Here is an 18,025-nt window from a genome sequence, read left to right on the forward strand (position 1 = left end):
ACAAATGAATTACTTCTGCAAAGGTGAATTATCTAGCGTGGCATTATTATTGCGTTGCGGGGTCGCTCACAATGTTAGAGTTGAAGAAGTTAACCAACGTTTTTATCGCCTTGAAGAAATAAATTTACTGAAGATATTAACTTACTGAGTTCAAACGCAAAAAAAACCTTTTGTTCGACAATTACTTTTAAAAGTCAGGGGGATAGAAAGTTGCCAATTTTTCCATGCTCTGGGCTAATTTATGTACGTTGTGAAGATTTATTTATGATTCTGAAAAGGTAGCGCGGTTTCTTCTATGAACATTTTACGCGAACCCTAAAAATTGATAATTTGCATTTCTTTTAGAACATATTCGGATATCAGCTCTGTTTTTTTTTCGTACCTAAAAAATTTGGTCAACCAAAATGTTTTTCGAAACTGCATTTCCTCATGAGAAAAGTCTCGATCCGCCCCTGCCCTTAGACATATTTTGTTTACATAACAGGATGCGCATTTTGATTTTTCAATGCTTGCAGTTTGACATGGTCATAAAATAGTACTTAACTATGTTTTGGTTCTTGACAGCAGGTGGTTTTTGGATTGCATTCCTGATAACTTCTCAAACAGAGTGTAAAAAGGAAGTTGTGAGATTATAAAAGAATTCTGCTTTTACATCTGCAGATATATCAATATTTCATGACATCAGCTGTTTTGTTTCAGTTTTTCTTTTCTCATTTTTCTTTCAATAGCATTCAACTAAAAGAAGAAAGATATGTAAAAGAAAGGAAGAATGAATCTTGACGACTTTGAGGTAAGCCTTTTTTGTTTGACTAAATAAAGGTAAAGAGAGTATAATTTGCATCCGAAAAAAAATTCGTTTTCAGTCTCAAAAAGTTTCAAAAAGGTGCAAATAATTCTCAAATTGAATATTTTACTTTAGAAATTAGATCATTTTTTTCTTCTAAAGAATTATAGTTTCTTTTTCAATGGGACTGTAAAGTAAAATCTTCTTTTTGAGATTGATTTGCTCTTTTTCATAGTAAATTTAAAAATTACATTGTTTCAGAATACGGATTGCTTCAAGCAGCTGGCCAATGAGCTTGACGGGGAATTCGGAGGAGGTCTGTTGGGTCCCAAGGCCATAGTTCCCCCGGGAGTGGCCAACCCTGGCTTTGACGAGCACTATGATGAGGCATCCAATGGATCCGGCTCAAAGGTAACTTCCGTAGATATATTTATAGGTGCACATGTGAGAGTTTGGAGCAAGAATGAGCTTTTGTGCAGAGTTTTGTGACGATTTTTGAACATTAAAATTTTTTGAACATTTACAGCGGTCTATGACAGCGGATCCCATTTTTGCTCTAAATAGGAACGCTCAACCAATCAGAATTAAGTATTTCACTCGCAGCGCTGAGCAAGTTTAATCCAGAGTAAAAGTTAAGGCGGCGGATCGTTATTTGGTCAATCAGAGGGGATAGATGTTGATTTCAAACGTTTATATTGAAGGTACAGGCCGAAAAAAGAGATATTTTGATTTGCGGTAAGGTTAACAGCTTTAGATAAACCCTATCGCACTTATGCTGTTGTTAAGGTCGACATGAATATGGAGCCTAAAACAAGCAAAGAGGGCCAGCAACAGCGGTTCCGATCCGAGAAGGACTTCAGCACCATTGACCCCACCTTCAACATGATACGAGTGATTGTCAACGACTTCGGGGACCAGTGCTCCTTGCATGGCATCTACGCCCTCTTCTCCAAGAGGAGTATTTTCGCCAAGCTGCTCTGGGCAGTGGCTATTCTCTTCATGAATGGACTCTTCTTCTTCTACTTGCTCGATCTGATGGAAGATGCAGTTCTGAAGAGTCCGGCGGCAACTACTACGAGTTTGAGCTACGAGCAGGTTTTAAAAAATATCATCCATTCGAACGTTGCGGCAAACAACATATTTTTTCTGAGTTACAGCTTCATGGCTCCTGCAACTTCAAGGCTCCTTCAAGAACATTTCATAAAAATAAGTCATAGATAAGAAGTCACAATTCTGATTGAAGACAAAATGCTATCGGCAAATTTGTTTTCTCACAAGTAATAACCAAATGAGCAGTTTATTTCAGCAAAGCATGGTGCGCTTTCCTCGTCTGACGATCTGTGACCCGAGTCCCGACATCTCCAAGATGGACGCTTACTTCGAGGGCAACGCGGGACCCGCCCTCCGCTTCATACTTGGCATCGCCTACAACCCCATGTTCGCAGAGGTGAAGAACGACCTACAGGAGGACGTGGCGGCCGCACTCGCTAAACACACTGGTATGCTATACGAGCGATTACTTTTTGAAGAACTTTTAGTCGGACAGGACAGTCCATGAATGAAAACATCGGTTGCATTTTTGGTTGTTTTAGGTTTTATAAAGTTACGTCGACGTCATATTTGGTAACCAAATAACGTCAAATTTTTCGAAAATATGGGAGAGTAATAAACAAGCTGCCACCTGTCCCGGCTATATTTAGTCAACATTTCCTAAGCATTGGGGAACATTTGAACAGAGTTTAATCTGAGTATCTGGGATTTCAGATGAAAAAAAAATGAATTTCAATCCGAAAGGACTAAAAGTTTTAAAGCTGCAATTAATAAAACTCATGCATTGTGTTTTCACTTTCAGGAGTGGTGGTGGCGTTTAATGAGCAAGTTAACATGTCCAACATTACTGCGGCTGCCAAGGCCAAGTACATGTTGGGGGATGACCTCGAGAGCACCATGGTGATGTGGAGCAACTATGACTTCAATTTCGATTACGACAGTGTTGCGGGGTCCACCATCGACATGTTCAGGGCCACCACTCCTGTGTTGCTAGAACTCGTCATGGTCAGTGTAAAGCTTAATCAAAGCAAAGATTGAATTGAAAATCACCAAAATTTTGGTGGGTCAAGTAAAATTGAAGCTGCAAAACACTACCAATCTTTTTTTTGCGTAATTGAGAGGCGAGAGATCAGAAACATGGTTGCTATGAGACGCTTCCGGTCAATTGTAGAGATGTTCGAATCAATAGGTTTATTTGCGTTGTTGTGCTTGCGTAGTTTTGCACGTGGAAGGGGGTGGACTGTAGGACTGCTGATGCATGGAGCCAGTACCTCACCCCCAGTGGGTTCTGCTGGGTGTTCACTCCAGATGACGACAAAGTATACACTGCTGGACAGGCTCAGGTCAATCAAATTGATCACATACATCTAGCTTTCGAATTCGAATAATCTGTGAGCTATTGAATTTCAACAAATGTATATTTAATTTACGAGGATGTAAACTGTCGGATATTAAATTATATAGATAACATTTTGTCTATCGAATGGCGTGGGAAGCATCTAATTGGTTAGGGATTCAGGCTCTCCATCTGATCCTGGACACGATGGCGGATGACGGGAGTGCGGTGCTGCACAACTACCTGGGGGTCTCATTCGACATCAAGGACAGAGACAAGAGTGTCACTGTCTCCGACGACAGCCAGCAGGTCACATTTCATCATGACTAATGTCACAGTTTTGCAGGCTATTTTCCGACAATTTTTTCCTCGGGAGAAATTCCCAATTCGTCCTTTTATTCACACTGAGCAAACTGGTAAGGCGGGCGCTTTGATATCATGATTTCGTTCCCCTGCCATGCCAATGATAGTGTGTGAGGACGAGCTCGAATTTGACCCCTAGCTTCAGATCTACCACAGCCTGGTCGATTTTGGATGCATATGTAAAATTACATAAAAGTTCTAGAGGTAAAAAAAAAGTGGCCGTGAGGCGCAAAAAAGAGCTTCATCAAACAAAATAACTCAATCTGGAATGTGGAAAAATAATTCAAATGACCTATCTTTAGACAGGCTGAGTAGCCTTTCATAGCTCGTCTGCAATTTGCAGGAACCAAAATTATTAAATTTCAATATTATTTATTGTAGTCATCCGCTGCTAGCTTCTACTGTCAAAGGGACGTATGATAATCAGAAAGACAAACAGCTCTTAAATTTAAAATGAGCCAAAATCTTACAAACTTCAAAACCTCCAAAATGCATTGCAGTCAATTTTCAAAATGTCTGTTTCATCAGCTCTTTGATCAGGGCGACACCTGAATTAAGTTAAGTTTAAACGTCTATCTTAAAAATAACCAAGTATGGCCTAGATCCTGTTGTCGCCCGGCGTGTCCTACTTGCTGAGTTTCCGCATCTCCGAGTTTCTGGATGACTCGGACACCATGGACTGCATCTACGAAGGATCTCCCGGTCACCTCACCTACTTCGACCAGGTAAATGCGTGCTGTGTCAAAATATGCAGTATCTTCTGTTCAATTCCTGCTGATCAGGTTTCTTCTTGCAGTGAATAAAGAATCATAGGATCTGTGAATTGGAAATAATCTTCTTTCTAAGTTTCAGTTTCGGTCAATTTCAGTACTCGTTCTCCGCCTGCATAGACGAGTGTGCCTCGGACGCCGAGATAGGTTCCTGTGGATGTCGGGAACTGGGCATGCCCTTCAAAAATGCATCGGAACTGCCGGCTTCGATGGAACATCTGGCGGGACCACAGGTGTGCAACATGTACAAGGGACTCATGTGCAACATGAACAAGACTGAGATCCTCAAGAACTGCTATCAACAGTGCAAGCCGCAATGCAACTTCAGGTACACGAACTACCTGAAAATAACTTAGTTCGAATAGAATTGTTTCGGGCTTAGCTAGAGTTTCAAGAAAAAACAGGACATTACAGATAAAGAAAATAAAAACTATCCAAAAAAGTTTTAAAAAGGCTTTAGAAATGCTATGTTGTCTAGAATGAAATTGGTTTGTCTTTTAGTCGCTATGACTTCCAGATGTCATTTGGGGCGTTTCCGGCTCCCCTGGCGGCAGTGTACAACATGCCAGTGTTCTTCGGAGACGAGATAGAGTACGAGTACATGGCTGAGAACATGGTGGAGGTCAGGATGTTCCTCGACGACATGTTCATTATGAAGTGAGCTTAGCACCACATTTTTTAACAGCCAGTCACAGGGGGCGGATCTAGGGTCTTTCGAGGGAGTAGGGGAAATATTTTTTAGGTCGACCAAATTGAGTTTCTGGCTCTCCCAAATCACAAATAAAAGACCATATTTATCAAATTTTTATGTGATTTTGGCACGCTACCCCTTTTAATTAGATTAGATTGACTCCAAAAGCGTTTTAGATAACTTTTGCGCTACTGGTCATACATCCGGTTCGTGATGATGGATTTTGAATACCCCCGGGTCGAGATCCCAGGCTCATGTCCAGACTTTGAAAGACGCGCCGCATCCGGATCGAGACCCACATTGCGTAGTCTCGCCGAGAGTATGAGTCTAGAAAGTCTGGACCTACTAAAATTTGGTACAAAAGTCTGGACATAAAGTCGCTACGTCTAGACATGCATTTTGCAGACTTTTGCAACTTTATGCTCGGATTTTTGCAATCAAATTTAGTATATCCAATTTTGTGCAGTTTTTTGGCTGCCAAAATTTGGACTAGGTGAAAAATTTTTTGTGAACGTCTGGACATACGTGACGGACCTCGGGCCTGTTTTACTTATTCGGCAAATTGACCGAAATAAAATATAGATGTTTTTGTCAAATGTTCAATTTAATCTCAACTCACCTGTTGAGTCTGGTCCGGGCTGGAAAAACAAGAAATTGTTCCAAGTGAAAAATTTTTGGCCACCTTCACACTTTTTTGCCACCAAATCAAGCATCATCATCACAAAAAATCAACTGAAAAGCATACATTTTATTTTTGTCAATTTGCTCATGCTAATTGATAGTCAAGACAGTCGAAACATCTGTCAAGCACAGTCGAAACATACCCATTTTTGGTCGATAAAGTCAAAACATGCGTCGAGAACAGTTGAAATATAGGTCGAGCACAACTGAAACAAGGTCGAGCCTAATAGAAACACTATAAAATGCTAAACCAAAAATTTCAAATTTTAGGTCCAAACAACGAAATAAAAATTTAAACCAGATGTGTTTTCGCTGATATTGTTATTTGCGAAAAAGTTATAGTTTTGGTTTGAAAAAAGATTTTGTCATAGTTATGGTTCGGATTTTTTGTTATGATTATCTACTGAAGGTACGAGTTTTTGGTCATAGGTAGTCCATTGATGACTATTTACTAAAGAGAAATAGTTTTTTTTTGGTTGATTGTTATTTTGATTTGGTTGGTAGTAATTACGATTTGGTTGGTTTGGTTGTAATTTCCAAAAGGAATTGGTTGGTTATTTTTTCGATTGTTGTAGCTGTGTATTGTTACTATGTGGTGTTGCAATTGTGGCATGTTTTGTCGAAATACTTTGTTATGTTTTACTGGCATTGTTTTAACGATTTCAGCATTTGTAAAGTGTGACGGGGTTTCAAAATCTTGTTGATTCAAAGTTGTTGTTCCGTTCAAATTATCTCTTGCATGCATAAATATTGAGTTAAGACTGGTAGTATCTGTTCTGTTCCAAAAAAATGTCATATTTTAATGGTGTTCTATCTGTCGCTAATGGGATGATTCCTAAACTTCAAGAAATAAAACTGTTAGAATGGCTGCAGTTGCAATTGCATTTGCTTTATTAATAATTACGTCATGATATCATTCAGGGTCCTAAAAATTTACCTGATTGATCTGCTAGATTTGTTTTAGTATCGCATTTTGTGCGAAATTGTTTTCTAGCTTGTTCTATAAGATCTTAATTATGTTAAAAGCAGTCAATTATGAAACATGCGAAATTTCTTTGAAGGTCAATTTTTTCCATAGCGGACATTTAGTTGTATCCAGAAGTTTGGTAAATAAATATAATTTCCTTCTTTCAATTGAATGTCGTGTTGTTTGTCGTGGTAATGCATTAAATGATTCACTAGAATTTAACATGGAAACGAAAATCTGTCATCTGTTTGTACTTCATGTGATGGAGTACTAATATTTGGATTTGGTGATAACCTCACAATATGGAATATTCATAATCGAAATATTATCACCAAATCCAAATATTAGTACTCCATCACATGAAGTACAAACAGATGACAGATGAGTTTTCGAAAGCCTTCAAAGAATGAATCAAAAATATAAAGCATCAAAGAATGCATCAAAAATATTCATAATCGAAATATTATGTTGCATAGGTGGGGTAAGTAAAGGTCAAGTATCTGTCTTTTGATTATTACTTCTAGATTTGTTTTGCACGAACTATAGCCGTTGCAAAACAAGTTTGTTATGATATTGTTATTCTTGTATTTCTGATTGATCACATCTGAATGTATGACAAATGGTAGGATAGAGTCATTCTCAAAATGTCTGTCGTAATCTTGAATCAAATTTTATGAAGTGTTATTACTCTAATTGTATAAGGCTCAATGCGTCTTATCAGTATAAACATATAATTGGAAAAAAATCATTGTCACTGTACATATTTATTCTTCTGTTAATTTTTAAGTTTGATGTTGTCGCTTCGGAGTCAGGAAAATGTCTTTCGTCTAAATTTTTTGATTAGTGTGTTTTATTGGACTTTTGAATTGTTGTTGCAATTTACATTTTTCTGTAGTATAGGAATCTGAAATTGCTTTGCGTTTGCTTGAAAAACGATTTTTTAGTGTTTGTTTTTGTCTATCGAGAAAAAAAAATTGTTGCGAACGTTTTTTTGATTTAATATAATGACTTATTCTTTGTTTAAGTGGTGATATTACGAGATCGTTTCGAATTTTTTATGTGACAATTGTGGAGATTTATTGTTTGTTTATTTGGTATATTTCATAATGAAATAAGTTTTAGGAATTGTGGAGATTTATTGTTTGTTTATTTGGTATATTTCATAATGAAATAAGTTTTAGGATAAAGGGAGTGATGCAAAATCCTGGTGTTAATTTTTTTTCTTAAACTGTTATTCCGTAATTGATTTGTGATTGTTATCCTAAATCCTTGGATCGTATGTTTGTCGTGGCAAGACGAGTAGATCGATTCTTTTGGATGATGTGTACTACTCTCAAACGATTGGCGGTCGCTGCGCTTAAGTATTTTTGTCTTATTTAAAGGGTGATCGACATCAAGAGGAAGCCTTGATATCAAGAGAAAGCCTTGATATCAAGAGGAAGCCTTACAATTTAAGTTAAGTTAAGTTTGACATAGAAAATTAAATTGAGTTAAAAAAAATGTTAAATTGAGTTTAAAAAATTTTGAGACCATGTTTAAATGATTTTTTTAAAATGTTTCATACAATGGATAATTGAGACGGGAAATTAATGAACGCTGATGTTCAATAACAAGTTACTGTTTTGTGTTTATTTTTTGGAATGACAAAAAATTTCTGCAGCTTTAAAGTTTCTTAGGTCGAAAAACTTCAATTAACGACTAATCGGTATTGTTGCTTATATTACCGTTAGATTATTATTATATTGATATGTTACCAGGTTGTCTTAGAATATATATTTTTCAAGTTTACGGCTTAATTTGATGCAGTTCAATATACTTTAATTGGATTTTACTGCACAAATAGTTTGTTGGTAATTAGCGTCCTTTCTGCTTATTTTTTCTTAATTTGTTTAATGATTGCTAAAACTAATTTAGTTGTAGGTCTCCTCGAGACTCATTGGTCGCACCAGTTTGGGTCCGCGGTGCCCGTCTGATGGAATGATTTCGGATAAGCTACGTCGTCTGTTTGTCTCGCTATATTTTTTCGGCCGGATAGGTTAGTGCAACTCCTTGGTATAATATCAATCCCTCTCTTATTCCTAGATATTTTATTTCGTAGTCTCAATAGATCTAAAGATATACTGGTTTTATTGCGAAGCTAGAGGAGAGAGAGAGGAAACCTACTGATTTCAATCTTTTTTAATAAATCTTTGAACCACTCGGTTTCTCAGGTTTACAAATCAAGAAAGATTTAGTTATGGATCATGTTTGTAAAAATTTTTACTGAAATAAAATATAAATTAAAAAATTTATTTCAAACTGGTTCCAAAATTTTAGGGTTGGTCGGCCGAAAATGAATAAATTGAAAAATATACCAAAGGACGATGAAAATGAGTAAATTAAACAAAATACCAAAGGGGATCCTTTGATTGGCGAGGGCGTCGAATCCCTGAGGGGAAGGACGTCCGCTCCCTTCCCCCCAAAATCCACACCTGGCCAAACATTATCGACTTTTTTCCAGTCCCCCTTTTGGCTTTTTCTGCATTAAAACTTGTGAGCGTGAACAGGTGAACAAATTTTCACAACACTTAGAACATGCAAATAGCCATGTGAACAATTTTTGCACAGCTTTATTTTGCCATTTCGCGAGGGGGTGGGAAACTGGAAAAGAGCCACCTAATCGGTTTGAGTAAATGTTTGAGCAGTTTGAATCATTTTTTGTCTAAGGTCAACCCAATTTACGCGTTTTAAAATTGAAGTTTTATTCGCGGTGTAAGTATGATCGTTGGGTCCCTTAATTTTAGATGGGTCCCTGAAGAAAAATGTTAAGCCTCAACACCAGGGCACGTCAAAAGTTAATTCGACAACTGAAAATTAAATTGCAATTAACTGGAACAACCCAAAAATAAATAGCAATTAAATGTACAATTAATTACCTGCCCGAAGCATGGTTTCATGACAATTTATCCCTTACCTTTTTATCCCAGGCGAAAATATCCCAGTCAAAAATATCCCAGAAGTAAAAATAGCCCAGGACGATGTAGCCCACGCTGATTAAAAAAGCCCATCTGAGGAATCGAAACTATTAAAATATCGCAATAGAATAATTAAAGGAATTGAAACCAATATGCCGAAATTGAACAAACCGATCAAAGCAATGCTAACTTTTGAAAAAGAGCATGAAATCAAATTCAGTTCAAAGCGTGAAAATTTCAATGCACGTTTTAATTCTGCCAATCTTTTGAACTATCATAGCATAAAGATATGACTTTCTAAGCTCACTTGGCAACATGGTTAAAGAATATGACTCTTGCTCAAAATATCAAACGATTGAATCACAGTGGATCAAAAATTTTAGTTCGAAACCGATAAAAATTGACCCCTAAATCCCCCCTTGTACCGGGTAACCGGTATAGGGGGCGGGGTGAGGGAAAAGGCAAAATATTTGTTATATTGGCCTCCATCACCCCCCCCCCCCCAAAATGGTACCTCTACGATGGCTATAAAGCAAAAAAACTTTGTGATTCTTGGAAAAACAATTAAAAATGCAACAAAATGCCGATAATTTGAGAAAATTACGCCGACAATTTGATAAAATGAAATCTAGGAGAGTGTTAAATGAGCCAGAGCTTGAACATAATTTACATTATCTGAGGTTGTATAAGAGTTAGTTATCATTCGGACTTTTTCATTGAGTTCTTGGTTCTTTTTACGGGTTTGATTGGTAGTACCACTGGTTGCTTTCAGAATATTGAACTTCTGGTTTGAGAATCAAGCTGAGTTATTTCTAAAAACGTATGAATTGAGGGGTGGCTGCCCTGGAAAAGCGACGTAACGCCGTTATGCCAGCCTTCAACTGCATTGGTTGTTCGAATGAGACCAGCCGCCGCGTTGTCGTAATGATTCCATAGAGCTGGGGGGAACAAAGGATCACGCTGTTGTCGACCAATTGTTTCTCCTTTTATATAAGTCTTCTGGAAATATGATGCGAGCTCGTCAATTTTCTCGAGGATTTCAGTCATTGGGCATTTATGTGAACGCCATTTTGGTATGGGATATATTGGTATGGGATATTTTGTAATGGGATACTTTCGTATGGGATACTTTGTCCTGTCACCCGAAGCATCACGCTTGGTTAACAACTTTTGACTCGAGTTCACTCTCTCAGTATTTTTTGTTGATTTTCCGAAATAAATGCCTTTCCAGGTTTCGCGGCAGCGAAATTTGCCGAAGATTAGAGGAAGCATATTCTGCAGTACTGAAAATCTTAAAATTGCTGTCTGATGAATAAACAAATTTTATTTTCAGAGAAATGTGCGGGTATTTCTAAGAAAGGCGTTTGATAAAATTAATTGGTAGAGCGGAATCATTTAATTGTAATTGGTCAGGAATGAAAATCAATTAATTGCACTGAAAAATTTTGTCTAAATGCAATTAATTGCAATGACAATTAGTTTTTGACCTGCCCTGCTCAACACCTTCCAGAACATGGTTCGCATTTGTCTACTTGTGTTTTTGAAATTTTCACGAAAATTGCGGGACCCATTTTTCATACTTGCTTTTTCCTGGGACACATCACACATCTAACTTGTACCTTATTCGCTTTGTCCGGATAATTTCAAGCAAAGCACTAAAGCACAATAGGAGGTGAAGCACTGAGTTTGAGTAATCGTTGAATTGAATGATTGTTGGAGAATAACAAACCAGTCGAAGTATAAGCCAATCGAAAATGCGTAGAGTATATAAAGGATCAATTGAGCAATTCCCCCCCCCCCCCCCGTTTTGACCAATTGAGCTAGCTTTTTTTTCATTTAGGACAGAAAAAAGTCGCTTTATATGCCCCAGTTTTATTGATTTCGTTTTCACTCTGAATGTAATTTTTGAGCTTTGATATTGTAAAAGTTGGCGTTCGATATTCGTTGGAGAATCTCGTTCATATTATCATATCATTCAAACTATTTTCAAGTGGTTATAAACATGTCTGAAGTACCTATTGAGCTATCTCCCCCCCCCCCCCCCACGCGAGAATGGGGGGAGATTGCTCAATTGATCCTATATAAATAAGCCAGCCGAAAAGTCACATCATCTGAATGAAATTTGCGCAATTTTCGTAAGAGAATTTCGTAAACTTTGATTGCATGGTGAAGTTTTTGCATGGTGAACAAACCAGCTATTGTGAACAGATTTGTTCTTCCTACGGTGCATCGTAACAACACATCTCGCATTCAGCAATCATAACTTGTAAGGCAATTGAAAAGGAAATTTCAAAATGTGGGGGTTTATACTTCGGCTAATTTAGATAATACTAATTGCTGCGTGTGAGTGAAAATATTGAGTTAAAAATGCTCTCTGTCGGGGAATCGAACCCCGGTCTCCAGAGTGACAGTCTGGGATACTCACCACTATACTAACAGAGACTTGTTAGTGTAGGATACTGGATTTGTCCAATTTGTTTGACCGCATTGTTGGTTTACATAATACTGAATACAAAATGTTTAACTGGGGAATTTTATTCGTTCATCGATCATGCTGGATCTTTAGCAGTATTTAGAGAAACGCGTATTCAGACTCGCCAGTAGGCAGAGAACAGTGGCGTGCGCAGAAATTTTTTTAGGGGAGGGGCGGTTTTTAGGTCGATCAATTTGATTTTCCGAACTCTCCAAAAATAGTATAAGGAAGGACCCTATTTGGGTCTTTTTGGTTATACCCCTCCCCTAAATTATGAAAAAATGAAATGAAAATGTTTATTATATAATTGGGACAATGTTACTACGAAATGCACTATATTATTATGGGAATGGGACTGGTAAAAACGGGCCATTTTTACTCAATTGAGCCATTAATTGAGCTTCAGACTGACTTTTTTCTCCAATTTTTGCCAACTTTCCGCCCGCATCCAGTTCAGATTATAATATGATTTTAGCACCAGTCTTTCAAAAATTGAGAAAAAATTGAATTTAATCAATTAATAACCGATTATAATCTCTCTTATTGAAATCAAATATAATCACATATAATGCATTATAATCGGTTATAATCGATTGTTTTATCCGAATTTCTAATTCATTTGTGTTGCAGAAAAAAATCCATTATAATCGATTATAATTGTTTTTAATCACTATTTTTTGCCCATTTTGCCTTCGACCTTAAACCTGAATTGCTTATATTTTAAGCTTTTCGTCGACGTTGAGCTTATCTAAAAAAGCTCCCTCATCTAAAAAATTGGAAAATTGTTTTAACCGTTTTCAAATCAACTCAAATTTATAATGTTTTTATTTTTTCATTTCTTCTTGAATATAGTTAGTTGTTCCATGATGCGCAATTAAGTTATGTTGACCACCAAAATATCAGCACACTGCTTTAGTTTCATGATTTCACTTTTAGAGATTTTTGACTGAAAAAACAAAGATTATAAGAGATTACAAGAGATTATAAGAGATATTAAGAGATTATATAAGATTTGGCGCTTATAATTATTTATAATTTTAATAAAATTACAATTATAATTGTAATATAATAGATTATTTTCTCTTTTTACTGAGTGCGAGCGAGCATAATTTTCATTAAAAGGATGCTAAATGCGTTTTTAATTGTCGCTAAGTTCGAATTTTTGCCAGTTTCTAGCTTGATTTAACGCTCTGGATATCATCCCTGCATTTTTGAGGAAAATCAGTTTAACTTGGTAAGAAAAATTTTCATTTTTTTTTTATTAGCTAGGGGGGTATAACGGAAAAGACCCCTTATTTTGACAAAATTTTTCTGCGGCGCAGGCAAGTTTTTCAAAAAACAGGCCAAAAAATACGTGATAGCTGATACAAGGACAGGATAACTGAATTTTAACATGCGAAATGCATGCGGGACCTGTCTATCATAATTGCTTTTTCGAGGGACCGCTATCATACTAGTACCATTATGTATTTCCTAAGTTTGATTTCTCATCTCGATTCTGATATGAATCCGCGGTTGTCTGACTACAGACCGCACTCTGATAAATTCGAAGTATCTATTATTTAGGTCGCAAGCCCATTAATGCTATGAGTAATTTTTTTTGACTCTTTTCCATTTACCCTCACCCCCCTTTTCAAGTTTTCAATTCTCTTAGTTACATAACGTCCCAATCCCAGCAATCTTTTCGATGTTTTACAAATCTTGACTTTTCGGTTATACCCTCCTTACAAGTCTTTTCGGTTCTACCCCCCCCAACGAATAAATTTGGCAATTCAAATTTCGAGTTCAAATTGAAAGCGCGAAAGCCAGTGAAACAAACTATTGAATACCACTCGCGTGCAATTAGCAGCTGCTCGATTAGGAAACCTAGTGATATATTCGCCATAAACTTCTGTTTCCTAATCGAGCAGCTGCTAATTGTGGAGGCGTTCAACAGAGCCGAAGTACAACAAGACCGCTCGTATCAGGGCGAAGCCCTGAATGTTCTGACTGCCTTTTAAGGTCTATGCAGCAGTAATATTATTTTAAAAAATGAATGTAATGAAATAAAATGAAAAAAAAATTATATGGCGTGTGGGGGGATGATTTTCACAAAAAATTCCAATTTGTAATTTTTTTTTTTCATTTTATTTTACTACGTTTATTTGAGATTTTTTTGTGAAAATCATTACCCCACACGCCATACAAAGTACACAGTGATAGATTTTGCTCCTAGTAACAACGCAATTATGGCAAATAAGCTTATTTCAACCAATTTGAAACAATTTCTAATACGGATTTCGTCTCCGCTTACGCGTTAGTAGCGCGAATCATATCGCGCGTTAATTGTCACAAATTGGCACTCTTTAACTTAACGAAAAAAGATCACAGTGATAGATTTTTAGGTTGTTTCACTCGCTTTCAATTTCAAATTGAAAAGCCGCCCGCCGCAGACAAAATCTTTAAAAGATAGGACAAAAACGGCGTTTTTGGACATTTTTTGGAAAATTTTCACAAAAAATTACTTTTTTTTCGGCTTCCGCTCCCTCCTCATTATTTGTGATACTGGCGTCCGCCCCAAACCCCCCTCCTCTAAGTCAGCTGGTGGTCCTTAGGGCTCCAAAAATCCGCCCGCCGCAGACAACATTTAAGGCCAAAACCGGCGTTTTTGGGCACTTTTTGGAAAGTCTTGACTTAAAAAATGCGATTCTTTTTGGCGCGTGCTCCCCCCAAAATATTAGCGATACTTGCATCTTTGGAAAATTTTTGAAGGTGGTTAGCTAAAAATGGATACCTTAAAGCTATACCAAAGCTAAATCTAAGTCGGCTGGTGGTCCTTAGGGCTCCAAAAATCCGCCCGCCGCAGACAACATTTAAGGCCAAAACCGGCGTTTTTGGGCACTTTTTGGAAAGTCTTGACTTAAAAAATGCGATTCTTTTTGGCGCGTGCTCCCCCCAAAATATTAGTGATACTTGCATCTTTGAAAAATTTTTGAAGGTGGTTAGCTAAAAATGGATACCTTAAAGCTATACCAAAGCTAAATCTAAGTCGGCTGGTGGTCCTTAGGGCTCCAAAAATCCGCCCGCCGCAGACAACATTTAAGGCCAAAAACGGCGTTTTTGGGCACTTTTTGGAAAGTCTTGACTTAAAAAATGCGTTTTTTTTGGCGCGTGCTCCCCCCAAAATATTAGTGATACATGCATCTTTGGAAAATTTTTGAAGGTGGTTAGCCAAAAATGGATACCTTAAAGCTATACAAAGGGGGACGCTTTGGAAAAATTTGGCAACCAGAATTGAGGAGGGGGGGGGGGGGGGGGTCGCGCTCCTCCTTCCTATCCTCGGCACGCTTTTGATTGCGACCATGAATTTCAATGTACAAATTTCAAAGTTGTGTCATAAATTTGTGTCATTATGTTGGCTGAATGCGTGACGTTACGATGTAAGGTATGAAGAACAAATTTGTTCACAATTTTTGTTTTGTTCACCATGCAAAATTTCATTGCCTTAGGACAACGTCAAAAGCTGAAATTCAAATGTGTGGGGACTGGTAGAATAAAAACCTAAATTTTTGCGAACCGTTGGTACTATGATAGACTGGTAATTTCTGGAAAATAACCCACCCAGAGTCCTTGAGAATAAAACATCGAGAGCTTGTTAAGTCGCAGCATCTTTTCAATCACACTTTATGTATCGTTCTTTCGTAAAACGTTCCCCCTCACCATTTTAAGTTGAAAAATGAAACAGGACCCGCCAAAATTGAGTTTTGAGGACACTATATCAACTCAAATATGGTTGTTCAATTGTAAAATAAGATGAAGCGAGCATATTTCTTGATATAGACAATATAGTAATTACAATTTTTTATCTGAAAAATTTCTGGCTCAACATGTTTCGCCAGATGCTTGAAATGAATAATTTTTACCCAAATTAGTTTTCAAAAATACAAAACACACCTGTTTAGCATAGTTGCTTTTTCGAGGGAACACTATATCTTAGTAGTACCGAACCGTTTTATACAAAAAATCACTTGAAGGAATTCTAAGTTTCATTAGTCAATAAATTGTGAAGAAAAATTCAGTTTTTCGGGAACCAATTTATGGTATGATCATAATTATTTTAGAATAAAATTCAAAAGCTTGCCAAAATTTTAATTATTTAAGCTAAATTGTTTGGTTAATACAAATCCCACCCCGTTCAAATTACGCCGTTCAAATTTATGCCGTGCAATGTTACGAGAAAGGAACTTAGTAGCTGTAAAATCAAAAATGGAACCGGATCTAAACTAGAATTTATTATTGGAAATTGTTCTGATATTTTATCTCTATAAAGTATTGAATACTAACCAATCATACTCCATCAAGCTAACAACCCACTTATTTACAGAACTTATATACAGAACAGTTTGAATTAAACTTAGAATACAGTTGTTCTCATTCTAGAAACTAAACCGCATAAACCGGTGTACACTAGATCTATTGAGACTAGGAGATATAAGAGTGAGATTAAGATTGGTATTAGACTAAGAAGTTGCACGAATCTATCCGGCCGAAAATAAGGTAGCGTGACGAGCAGACGGTGTACCTTATCTGAAATTACTCTATGACTATAGTTAATCATACATAACTCAAAAACACATTACTGCTTCTCCGCTAAATTCACATTTGCAACCTATTTGTGGATGCTAGAACCATTTTCGTTTCTCAATTTTGCGTCGAAACAAAATCTTGGCTGTATCGGCTGATATATACCGGCTGATTTTGGAGTTCTCTATTTTGGAACCTACGGTTGATGGAGTGTGTCTCTCTCTCTCTGTGTGTGTGTGTGTGTGTGTGGGGGGGGGGGGGGTTACAATATATGAACGAGTGCAACTAGTATTACAATTTCGATTGAGACTTACAACTTTATTATGTTATAGGTCGTATGTGCAGCGCAAGTACGAGATCTTCTCTATCATATCGAATGCAGGTGGGCTGGCGGGACTGTTCACGGGGGCGAGTATGTTGACTGTGTTCGAGATAGTGGAGGTGTCAGTCAACGTGCTCCACCTCCTCATCATCCGCATGAGTCACAACTTCAACCGCCGATATCGCGCCCAAGTGGACGAATGAGGCCAGTTGGCAAAAAAGTTATTTAAACACCAAACAAAATCGTCGGGTCTTTCGCACATTTCATTTTTCAGTGTTTTAGGACTGATGACATTACAGTTTTGCCTCAATAATGTAAAACTTGATCCTTTTTAGGCATTTTAAATAGATTGGGCCATATCCAACAGACAATATTGGAAAAGACCCGATGAATGAAAATAGGTATGGCCATTCAATCTGACCTCGCTCCTTTCCCCATCTTTAAGGTTGATCATTTGCCCAGATTGATGTTTCAAATTTATCCCAATTGTTGAATTCATAATTTACAGCCCTTCTTTTTTCTCTTTCCTTCCAGTAATATTTTGCCGACAAAATCAAAAATCTATTTGGTTGCTTTGGCTAGGTTCTGAAATTTCAAATTAAGTAATGGCTGGGTTGTCCATTCCTGGTCGAGATATGTATCATAAATTTTATGTGACTCATAGGTTTAAATAAAAAGGGATTCGGTATCGTCAAATCACTCATGATTCTGCCAGAACAGATAACTGTAAAGACTCGTTGACAAAAATTGGATCACGCTGTAGAAGACTATATTATGTCGTGCAACACGTTTCTTATCACCTGAAAGATCAATAAAACCTAAAACTTTGAAAGAAACAACCATTTGGTTTGATAGACAAAATGACAATTCTAAGGAAGCAGAAGCCTAATAACTATCCTTGACATGACAAACTCAGACACTTTGGTAGCAAACTGAACTCCATAGACAGCTCAGCGAAAGTTTTTTTAGCGAATTCCACCGAAATTTGAACAGGTTTTGGAATAAAAAATCTGAGAAATCGAAAGACCCGAAATCAAACGCTAGGCAGTAAAATTGGTTTTTATATATGAT

General features: G+C 37.1%; 1 protein-coding gene and 1 non-coding gene across 2 annotated transcripts; one reads left to right on the plus strand and one right to left on the minus strand.

Moving 5' to 3' along the window:
• Positions 1–620: 620 nt before the first annotated feature.
• Positions 621–17,459, plus strand: LOC134855144 (acid-sensing ion channel 1-like). Its single transcript, XM_063871562.1, has 11 exons — positions 621–790; positions 1,046–1,195; positions 1,571–1,879; positions 2,091–2,283; positions 2,637–2,839; positions 3,052–3,177; positions 3,354–3,479; positions 4,136–4,258; positions 4,402–4,631; positions 4,805–4,960; positions 16,965–17,459. Exons 1-11 carry the CDS (start codon positions 770–772, stop codon positions 17,155–17,157), a joined length of 1,830 nt encoding a protein of 609 aa, XP_063727632.1. The 5' UTR covers positions 621–769; the 3' UTR covers positions 17,158–17,459.
• Positions 11,967–12,038, minus strand: Trnad-guc (transfer RNA aspartic acid (anticodon GUC)). Its single transcript has one exon. It is a non-coding gene; the product is annotated as a tRNA-Asp (tRNA).
• Positions 17,460–18,025: the final 566 nt, after the last annotated feature.

The sequence above is a fragment of the Symsagittifera roscoffensis genome, chromosome 1 (genome assembly GCF_963678635.1).
Source record: "Symsagittifera roscoffensis chromosome 1, txSymRosc1.1, whole genome shotgun sequence".
NCBI classification, from domain to species: Eukaryota; Metazoa; Xenacoelomorpha; order Acoela; family Convolutidae; genus Symsagittifera; species Symsagittifera roscoffensis.

Excerpts from the sequence above, each read along its gene's own strand:
- LOC134855144 (XM_063871562.1), top strand. The coding sequence starts at position 770 with ATGAATCTTGACGACTTTGAG. Across the intron at positions 1,196-1,570 it reads CCAATGGATCCGGCTCAAAG|GTCGACATGAATATGGAGCC; the intron begins GTAACTTCCGTA and ends GCTGTTGTTAAG. Across the intron at positions 1,880-2,090 it reads CGAGTTTGAGCTACGAGCAG|CAAAGCATGGTGCGCTTTCC; the intron begins GTTTTAAAAAAT and ends AGTTTATTTCAG.